Source organism: Myotis lucifugus, unplaced genomic scaffold (genome assembly GCF_000147115.1).
Source record: "Myotis lucifugus unplaced genomic scaffold, Myoluc2.0 scaffold_37, whole genome shotgun sequence".
In the NCBI taxonomy this organism is placed as follows: domain Eukaryota; kingdom Metazoa; phylum Chordata; class Mammalia; order Chiroptera; family Vespertilionidae; genus Myotis; species Myotis lucifugus.
In genome coordinates, this window is record NW_005871085.1 from 6,940,783 (window position 1) to 6,951,663 (window position 10,881).

A 10,881-nucleotide genomic window follows, 5' to 3' on the forward strand; every position below is an offset into this window, starting at 1 on the left:
CTTCATCTGTGTCAGACACTGTGCTAAGCTCTTGATGATACTTGATTAACGTACTATTTTTAACCCTCACAATACTCCTACAAGGTAGGGACTATGGCTATCTCCCTTACATAGGCAAAGTAATCGAGTTACAGGGACCTTAGAATGATTTTTCAATGGTCACAAGACCATCCAGCAGCAATATGACTGACCCCCGCACCCATGTTCTTCTCTTTGCTCCACCACTTCCTAATTGTGACTGTCAGTCATCAAAAAAGTTACTAAAGGCATTTGAGGAGGAGCAATTCTAATCGAGTGCACTGAACCAAACATTATAAATCAATTCTGTTTTTTTTAAATATATTTATTGATTTTTACAGAGAGGAAGGGGAGAGAGATAGAGAGTTAGAAACATCGATGAGAGAGAAACATCGATCAGCTGCCTCCTGCACATCTCCAACTGGGGATGTGCCTGCAACCCAGGTACATGCCCTTGACCGGAATCGAACCTGGGACCTTTCAGTCCACAGGCCGACGCTCTATCCACTGAGCCAAACCGGTTTCGGCTACAAATCAATGCTTATAAAGAAGCCATCAAACAGTAGAAAAGCAAAAATCCTGGCAAGAATCAGTGTCAGCCACTGAAATGACTTCCGGCAAACATGTGCTTGCAATCTTCAGTGTTATCATTGTACGACACCATTAACATTACTGCATACCAGCATTGCTCCAAATAAAAGCACATACACTCTAGTGCCATCACCATCATCGCCTCTTCTCTTCCTTTGCTCTCTTCAGAGAAAGACTGAGGCACCACACAAGGATTCTAAAATCTGCACACAGGGCCCATACTTCAAATACTGAAGTCCATACTGCTGAGGTGCTCCCCCTAGTACAGTGGTCGGCAAACCTCGGCTCGCGAGCCACATGCGGCTCTTTGGCCCCTTGAGTGTGGCTCTTCCACAAAATACCATGTGGAGACGCGCATGTACAGTGCGGTTGAAACTTTGTGGCCCATGCACAGAAGTCAGTTTTCGGCCTGGACGAGTCTATTTTGAAGTGGCGTTAGAAGAAGTGGGGGTGTCCGTCGGTTGGGCGACGGGAGACGCGCGATTCATGCACGAGTTGAGTGAGCCAGTCAGTCAGCAGTCTCATGTGCAGTGGTTAGTGCTAGTCGCGTCCGCAAATCACGCGCGGGTGACAAAAGTAGTTTATTAAGTTAATTTTAGGGAACGTTGTGGAGTGAAAGAAGATGTAGTGTCGAGGATTGAGAAAGGTATGTTGAGATGGTTTGGACATATAGAGAGGATGAATGAAAGGAGATAGACGAAACAAGTATACAAGATGAGTGTGGATGGGACAGTTGGAAGGGGTCGACCTCAGCGAACGTGCCTCAGTCAGACTGAGGACGTTTTTAACAAAGGCCAGCTTAGGAGTACCATAATTAAGTTAATAACAATGTACCGCCAAAACCGGTTTGGCTCAGTGGATAGAGCGTCGGCCTATGCACTGAGGGGTCCCGGGTTCGGTTCCGGTCAAGGGCATGTACCCGGGTTGTGGGCACATCCCCAGTAGGGGGTGTGCAGGAGCGGCTGATCGATGTTTCTCTCTCATCGATGTTTCTGGCCCTCTATCCCTCTCCCTTCCTCTCTGTAAAAAATCAATAAAATATATTTTAAAAAAATAAATAACAATGTACCTACCTATATAGCTTAAGTTTAAAAAATTTGGCTCTCAAAAGAAATTTCAATCGTTGTACTGTTGATATTTGGCTCTGTTGACTAATGAGTTTGCCGACCACTGCCCTAGTGGATATTAGTTTGATGAGGTTTTCCTCCATACTCTCAAATATCCTTCCTATGTAGGTAATGTACTAGTAAAAATATCTTTATCCACTCACTCTATCAGTTCCTTTATTTTAGGCATCCAAATTGCCACAGGATTAACTCTAATTCCTCGTGGAAGAGGCAGGCTCTGGTTAGCACTACTTTCCCTTTCCTCTTCCAGTTTTAGGGGCAGAAGTGGCTTTCTGCACTTACTGATCTCTGGGAAACACCATTTTTGTTTTTCAACACTTAAACATAAGTCCCTCTGGGTAAAACACCTACTACAGTGTTTTTGTTTTACTGACTGAACATCAACTCATACCAATCAACCTACCCTCTCTCTCATTAAGAATTTGCAAAATTCATTACTAATCTTTATGCCTATCAAAAAGCAAATCACCTATTTTTTTCTTCCTCTTTCTTCCTGAATTCATCCTTTCACTCCATTCCAAAAATCCAGCCTAATGGCCATACTTACCCACTCCTAAAAATAATGGAAAAGCTAAATTCTTGAGCCCCCGCCCCCCCCGCCCAAATCCCATTTTATCCAATACTGCTCTAGTAAGGAAGTCCACTTGATGGAAGAAGGTACAGCTAGCGCTAAAGTAACCCCACTTCAGAATCTAGGGTTCACACCTTATATGCTGCTGTGAACAGAGGCTTCAGTAACTGCCCCCCTTCCCTACCACCTAGCACTTCCCAATTATTCATGACAAGGAATGGTTTTCATTCCAACCCAAAACTCACCATCTTCAAACAGCTCAATCAATTTAGCAACATACGGATTGTCATCATCATTCCCTTCAACCAACACAAACTGTCCAACTTGAATGCGAATCTCAGTCGAACAACCTTTTGATGTCACACTCATCTCTCTAGGAAGTAACAGGGGAACATGTTAGGAAAGTGCTCTCCAACTGGAAAACCCCCTAAATAGTTCTCTCTGCTGACCAATTCTCCTACTGGAAAAACAATTCACCAATTTCTATGCAAGAGTAGACAAAATGGGTTGAATGAATTGTTTTGGCATGAATGATTAATCCAGAAGCCTTAATATGAACCCTACTTCCCTCAGCCTTCTATCGAAGGCTTCCAAAGGCATAAAAGCTGCCCAATAACAATATCAAATGAATCATGGATCTCTAGGGCTGGGAGCACATAGTAACATTTAACCCTACCCTGTTATGCAGAATTACATAGACTCTACCTTAAATGACAATGTCATGCATATCACATTTTATTAACCTAACGTCTTCTTTTATCATTAAACTGCTATATTTATGCTACCATCTTCTTGCATCAAATGAAACCTCTCCTTACAATCAATTCATATTTACTATCCCTCAGTCCTCAATATATAGTAACGAGAACAGGCTAGATACAAGTTATTAACAGTTTAGCCCAGAGAAGTTATATTTCCAGGACAACCAAATCACTCACTTGTAGGTTTGGTAGTGTAGTTTTCGATCCAACAATGGGCTGCCAACCCACGAATAAGTCGGTCTGCTCTTCAGCCTTGTAGAGCAGTACGCCATGGCTCCTGTGTAAAAGTCACTAACTCTGAGTAAACATGACAACACTTCGATGGATTATAGGACACAATTCCCGCTTTCAATGAATTCAACCTTCTTTCCTGCCCTAGCTACACTCTCACACATTTTAGACTTAGAAAACATTTTTAGGAAAAAGTTAAAGCTCTATGAAGATCAAGCATAAGCCATTTAGTATCATCTGTGTATGTCTTGCTCTATGCTTATCTCTTTCTATCCAGGGCAACAGGAGGCTCAATGTGTAAGAAATGAACTATAAATGTTTAGAAGTACTTGCTAGGTACAAGGTACAGTGATAGGCATGAAACAGCCAACAACTTGAAACTAAAACACAGTGATACAGTGGTTGGTTGTGTCTTTATAACACTTATAATCTAGAAAGGGATAAACTATAAATGCACCAAAGGACAAAATAGTGTGAAGAATCAAGAGAAAGAGCAGAGAGACTACTGTAAGTACAGGACCGGGTCTTGTGGCTATTCGGGGAGGAAGGGCTTCCTATATGGGTTTCCTGAACTGAATATTAAATAATGAGCATATATTGATAAAATGGAATGAAATGAGGGATTCCAAGAGATGGAGGCAAAAACATTCAAGAGGCATTTGTGGGAATAGCAATGGGTTTTACTAAGTATATTATTCCACTTACATTAAAGAAAAAAAAAGTGTCACTTACCTGTATTGCTCTGACAGTTGTAAGGGGTATTTTTTGGGGGGTAGCTAACAGGTCCTGGATGTAAGTATTTTGAATAGCTGAAAAGAAATGCTTGTATTAAAGTACATGGATAAAAGACGTTTTTATTGACAAAAACAAAAATGTGAACAAAAAAATCCAAACATATATGCTAATCTTCTTTAAAATTTGGAAACTGCCATTTGTCCTAATAATAATGCCAACCCATTATCGTACATTTAAATAATTAAGAAGATAAATATTTTTTGAGAAAAAACATGATTTTATATGTATAATATAGATACATATATAGTGATCATAATTATTATTTCAATAATATATTCAGGTTGAAATGGACTTCTATATGTAGTATTAACAAGTTAATATTAATTAAAATAGTGTATGTACATGCTCCAAATAGTAATGATGTAAAAATCATTATTTTTTAAAATTCTTTATTGTTTAAAGTATTACATATGTCTCCTTTTTCCCCCACTGAAGAAAATAAATCTTATATAAATAAGTGTCTAACTACTCTGCTGTGCACCTGAAATGAATCTATATATATAAAATCCTAAGTGACCATTACAACCAGTTGACTGGTGGCTATGATGCACACTGACCACCAGGGGGCATATGCTCAATGCAGGAGCTGCCCCCTGGTGTTCAGTGCACTCCCACAGCCAACCTCCCGCGGTCCCTCCCCCCTGGCCAGCTGGCCCTTATTGGCCCTGATTGCTGGCCAGGCTGAGGGACCCCACCTGTGCACGAATTCGTGCACCAGGCCTCTAGTATAAAATAATATTGAATATTAACTGTAACTGACAACAAAAATAAATAAATAAGAAAAATAAGCCTTTCCTCTAAATTCAATGCTTTTCTTATGAAGCTAAAATTTGACAAAACTGGGGTAAAAAGAATTTTTAATGCAGTCTGACAAAATTACTCCAAATGACTGATAGCAGGACCAATAACTGCAGTCTATGTTGAAAACAACAGAATTAGAATAGTATATTACCATTGATTGGCTGCCTCCTGCATGTTTCCTACTGGGGCTTGAGCCTGCAACCTGGACCAGGAATCAAACTAGCGACCGCCTGGTGCATGGGGAGACGCTCAACCAACTGAGCCACACTGGCCTGGGCTCTACAACTCTTAAATAATCTAATGGCCTGATTTGTCATTTTGACTATGATATTTGATTACACTGTCACAATGATCTCATGTTTCAAACAAAAATTTGGCAGAGTAGATCATTTCCATACCAATAAAGTACTTAATCGTGTCTAGTTAAGGCATCAAATCCATACTCTCAACTCTTAAATCCAGGCAATATTTTAGCTGACTAAAGTAGGTATCCTTCAAAACCAAGTCAAGATAAAATTTAACATTCCTTTTCTAGATCATTATCTATGTTCAATGAGACCAAGTGCAGTAGTTCCCCTTATCCTCAGAGGATGTTTGAAGATCCCCAGTGGATGCCTGAAACCGTGGATACCCAACCCTATACATATATACTGTTCTTTCCTATATTTACATACGTATGATATAGTTTAACTCATAAATTAGGCACCGTAAGAAATTAACAACAATAATAAAACAATTATAATAATATACTGTAGTATAACTTATGTGAATGTGGTCTTTCTCTCTTTCAAAATATCTGATAATCAATCTGATAACTGAGCCAGCTAATAGGTGGGTAGCCCATATAGCCTGGATACGCTGGACAAAGGATGATTCAGTTCTGGGCAGAAGAGTGCAAGATTTCACTACACTACTAAGTACCATGTGCAATTCAAAACATAAATTTGTATTTCTGGAGTTTTCCACTTAATATTTTCAGACCACAGTTAAAGGAGGTGACTGAAACCTTGGAAAGTGAAATTGCAGATAAGGGGGACTACTGTATAGGCATATATGTGTACAGTGTGGGTGATGCACCCGCGGCTCAGCAGTCAGAGGGTATAGGAACGAAGACTCTGTGGGCCTGTACATAACCTGCCTCGCCTGGGTCTATCACTGCTCCAGGCCTGCTTTTCCAAACCTCAAACAGACCAAAGCTATTAGTGCACTCAGACTCTTCCTGAAAATCTCTATAGGGATGGCTCAAGTCTTAGCTCCAGTGAGACTTCCTCAGAGGCCTTCACTAATACACAATGGACAGTCGCCCACCCTGTCCCTTATACTGCCCCTCAGGTTCACGTTCCATTACACCACCCTATTATCAAAGCAATAGCCATGACATTACTTTCTTATGTAGTGTTTCCCATATCCGAATGTTGTCTTACAAAAGAGCAGAGATCTTGGGACCTTGTCTCTCTTGTTCATCACTGCATCCTTTGAACTTGGCACATAACAGGTGAATGAACAAATGAATATGTGAAAATGATTAGGGGAATACCAAGTGTGGTAAGGATGTGGAGCAGCCAGAATTCATACACTGCTGGAGGGCATGTGAATTGGCAAAACTACTTTGGAAAATTGGCAGTATCTACTAAAGCTAAACGTATGCGTATCCTATGACCCAACAATTCCAATACAACTTACCCAACAGAAAAACATACCTATCATCAAAATACATGAGCCAGAATGTTCACAACAGCATTATAAAGCAATGAAATTAAGCCAAGCACAAAGTGGGGAAAACCTCACAAAATAACAATGAACTAAAGAAGTCAGACGCCAAAAGAATACATACTATATTTAGTCCATTTATATAGCATTCAAAAACAGGTAAAAGTAATCTATAGTGTTAGGAGTCTGAATGGAAGGTAACATAGGTAACTGAAAGGGAGCATGAAAGGGTTTTTCTGGGATGCTGGTCACGTTGTTTCTTGATCTAGAATCTAGATCATCTAGATCAGCGGTTCTCAACCTGTGGGTCGCGACCCCTTTGGGGGTCGAACGACCCTTTCACATGGGTTGCCTAAGACCATCGGAAAACACATATTGAATATATAATTACATACTGTTTTTGTGATTAATCACTATGCTTTAATTATGTTCAATTTGTAACAATGAAAATATATCCTGCATATCAGATATTTACATTACGATTCATAACAGTAGCAAAATTACAGTTATGAAGTAGCAACGAAAATAATTTTATGGTTGGGGGTCACCACAACATGAGGAACTGTATTAAAGGGTCGAGGCATTAGGAAGGTTGAGAACCACTGATCTAGATCATCTAGATTCTAGATGCTGATTGCATGGGCATGTTCCCTAAGAAAACTTATTGACATGTTATTTCTAAAATTCGATGATTAGGTGAAAGAGATTATAAAATAAAAATATATTCAGCCTGGCAGGTGCGGCTCAGTGGTTGAGCATCGACCTATGAACCAGGTCATGGTTTGATTCCCAGTCAGGGCTTCATCCCCAGTAGGGGCTGTGCGGGAGGCAATCAATAGATTATTCTCTCTCATCATTGATGTTTCTCTCTTTCTCTCTCTCTTCCTCTCTGAAATCAATAAACATATTTTAAATATCTATATTCAAACAATAAAAACTCATTGAGCTGCACATTCATGATTTCTGCACTTTTCTGTATGTATGCTATTTTTCAATGAAAAGTTCAAAAAATTAAGCAGGAGTCCTGAAGAGGTAGCATAAGGACATCATAGATGCCAGGCTTCTGAGCCATTACCTCACTTTCTTACCCTTGACCCAGCATTTCATCTCAACCACCATCAACAGAGAGATTCCACAGAAGGGTGATAAATGGGGTAAATAAAACGAGAGGCCTGACTTAGCCTAGCAAAGGCTTTGGCTTCTAGAAGGTACCCACTACAGACTCTCAATGTTACAGAGAGCAGAAATTTGGAACATTCACACCATCCAGTCCAGGGGTCACACCCAAGGAAAACAGATGGAGTTGCAGTAAAAATGATAGCAGATATTTACTGAGCTAATATGACAGAAGGCGGAGCCAAAACTCTTCATATATTTATCTCAGTCCTCATAATAATCCTAGAACAATGTTAGTACATAGTACCAAGTGCACAGAAGGCTCTTAATAATAAGTATTTGCTGAGTGATAGATGCTACTATTGCTTCAAAACAGTAACTTGTCCCCATGTTATACAGGATGGCACAGCCTTAATTCAAACCCTGAGCGGCGGGATTCTAATGACTGCTCTTAACCACTTCACTGTATGTGCAAGTGAACAATGTTAAATATATGCCTCCGAGAGCTTACTTCTGATGTGCTTATTACAATAAGTCAGGCTTCCCAGACTCTGACTGAGAGGCCAAATGGGCCTTGGTTTCCTTATCCATAAAATGGAATAGTAACAGAACCTCCTTTTATTCAACCAATATGTATTAACTGCCCACTGTGTGCCAGGCAGTGTTCTAGGATTAAGGGAAGAATGCAAAATGGTAAATCCACTCGCTCACTTCCTAACTCCTTGTTCTATTTGTAAGGACAGTGGTCCTCTTTTGTTGTTGTTATTTTTTTTTTTAATATATACTTTATTGATTTTTTTACAGAGAGGAAGGGAGAGGAATAGAAAGTTAGCAACATCAGTGAGAGAGAAACATCGATCAGCTGCCTCCTGCACACCCCCCACTGGGGATGTGCCCGCAACCCAGGTACATGCCCTTGACCAGAATCAAACCTGGGACCCTTCAGTCCGCAGGCCCACGCTCTATCCACTGAGCCAAACCGGTCAGGGCTGTTGTTGTTGTTATTATTGTTTTTCACTAATTTGATCTTATGAAACTCACATACAATTCACACAAAATTTTGCACTCAATTTCAGATGATTCATAAACCTTCGAAAGTCCACGTATTGCCCTCTGCTGTGGTTTTAAGGATTGTTGCAGAGGAACTTGGCACACCATGTTCTCACATCAGAAACCGCCAAGTACCCCTTGCAGCAGGGACGGGATTCCACTTCTACAGACCACAGAAATGGAAAACTGGCATATTTAATCATTGCACTTTCACAGACGGTAAACCAGGATGAGAATCTCTCTATCTCATGCCTCTCAGTCCAGCGCTTTTCCCAGCTGTCAAGACAGAAGGCCCTTCGGTTCTAGGGTAAGTTTACGGGAAGCAGGAGAGGTAGGTAAGCGCAGCACGACCGGGGTGGGGGCAACCTAGACAAGTCTCTCTCTAGGAGCACCTGCTACCTCCGTAAAATGGGATAACAACTTCTGCTGCTATTCCCCTCCCTGTGGTGCTGCCACACCATGGCTCCAAGGAGAAAGGACGCGCTGCTTCACCGGAGCGATGCAGGCCGCAGGGACGGCTGAGATCAGTACCCAGAGCCTCGGGGCCCTGCGGGCAGGAGCGCTCACGCGGCTCTGCGGCCGGCTTCCGGCTTTCCCACCGCCGACGCGCAGCCCCCGGCGGGGCCCAAAGTGTTTCAGCAACCGGGATGCGCGGAAGGGACGCTCCTAACGGGCTTAGGAGCTGCCTGGCACTCAGCAGTCGCTTAGTAAGTATCTGCTGAATTAATCAATGGCCGAGTCGACAGAGAACAACTTCCTCAGTCCCCGCGGCTCAGTCCCCCTCCAGCCCGCGGGCCGCCACACGCACCGCGGGCCGAACCTTCCTGAAGCGAGGAGCAAGTCCTCCACGTCCCACCGTCCCTGCTGCAGGAGCTCGTGGAGCTGCAGTAACGCTCACCTGCACCAGCTGGACTCCTCTAGCAGCCAAGGGGCCGCGCGGGCAGCGGAAACGGGATCCTCACTAGCGATGGAATGAAGGTGAAGAGAAATTTTCGCGCCGAATGTCGAAGCCCCGCCCCGAGGCTGTCTCCTAGTTGCGTCACCAGCCCGCCCTCCCTTCTGTCCCGCCCTCCCTTCCCGGGAGTCCCGCCCCCCTTCTGTCCCGCCTACCTGACCCGGAGTCCCGCCCCCTTATGCCCCGCCTACCTAACCCGGAGTCCCGCCCCCCCTGTCCCGCCTCCCTAACCCGGAGTCCCGCCCACTTATGTCCCGCCTACCTAAGAGAGGACGCATGACGTAGGCACGCCTACGTGCAGCGGCCGTTCTTGATTCTATCGGGGCAGGAAGTTCCCTACGCTGCAGCATTTCCGATTTCTAGCTGGTAACGTGAGCTTTTTAAAGGAGACTTCCTCCATCTTTCTTCGTATCTGTTTTGTGTGTGTTTTTAACCGGGATATGACGCACTAAAGGACCCGACGGAAATAGAACTGAAAGCGTTCTAAAATGGCGAACCGCACGGTGAAGGATGCCCACAGCATTCACGGCACCAACCCGCAGTATCTGGTGGAGAAGATCATTCGGACTCGAATCTATGAGTCCAAGTACTGGAAAGAGGAGTGCTTTGGCCTTACGGGTGAGTGGAAGCGCGCCGACCCCACTTTGTGGCCCGGTTCCGACTGGGCGCCGGTAGGACTAGACCCTGGAGGCGGGGGGACTGGAAGGGACTCTGTCATTTGGAAAACCTGAGCGCCTACAGAGTAGGCCCTACTCTGTGCCTAGACTTGTTCTTAGGCTTTGGGCTCACAGACGACAGGGTCTTATTCCGAAGGGTGTCTCAGTTGGGTTCTTTGAGTTGTTCCATGTTTAATGATAACTTGCCGGGTTGCAGACCCGAAAGTCTTTTCTTTTTTTGGTAGCTAACATTTATTATTTGCTATGTCAGGCTTGATTCTCACTATGGGCCTTAAACTTTCTTTATTATTTAAATTTGAACTCACAGGCTCAGAGAGAGGTGAAGTGACTTGCCCTAGTTCACACAGCTAGTGTTTGATTTTGACAACTTTGGAAGGTTATCCCCATTTTGTAGATGAGGTTTTTTTTTATTTCTTAAAGTATTACAAAGAGTATTACACATGTCTCCTTTTTCTCCCCCTTGACATTACCCCGGCTT

At 43.0% G+C, this 10,881-nt stretch overlaps 2 protein-coding genes across 2 annotated transcripts in view; one reads left to right on the top strand and one right to left on the bottom strand.

The window, feature by feature from the left end:
• Positions 1–2,500: 2,500 nt before the first annotated feature.
• On the bottom strand, positions 2,501–9,752 carry LOC106696940 (origin recognition complex subunit 1-like). The gene is made up of 4 exons (XM_023752779.1): positions 9,670–9,752; positions 4,032–4,108; positions 3,246–3,345; positions 2,501–2,680 (listed from the first exon to the last, which is right to left on the bottom strand). The coding sequence occupies exons 3-4, from the start codon at positions 3,338–3,340 to the stop codon at positions 2,509–2,511; spliced, it is 267 nt and encodes an 88-aa protein (XP_023608547.1). The 5' UTR covers positions 3,341–3,345; positions 4,032–4,108; positions 9,670–9,752; the 3' UTR covers positions 2,501–2,508.
• A 240-nt stretch (positions 9,753–9,992) lies between these two features.
• The window catches only part of PRPF38A (pre-mRNA processing factor 38A), a 17,009-nt gene continuing 16,120 nt past the window's right edge, over positions 9,993–10,881 (top strand). The window contains exon 1 of the mRNA XM_006087325.3: positions 9,993–10,344. Coding sequence (XP_006087387.1) covers positions 10,215–10,344 — 130 coding nt within the window. The 5' untranslated portion in view covers positions 9,993–10,214. The remainder of the gene's footprint in view (positions 10,345–10,881) is intronic.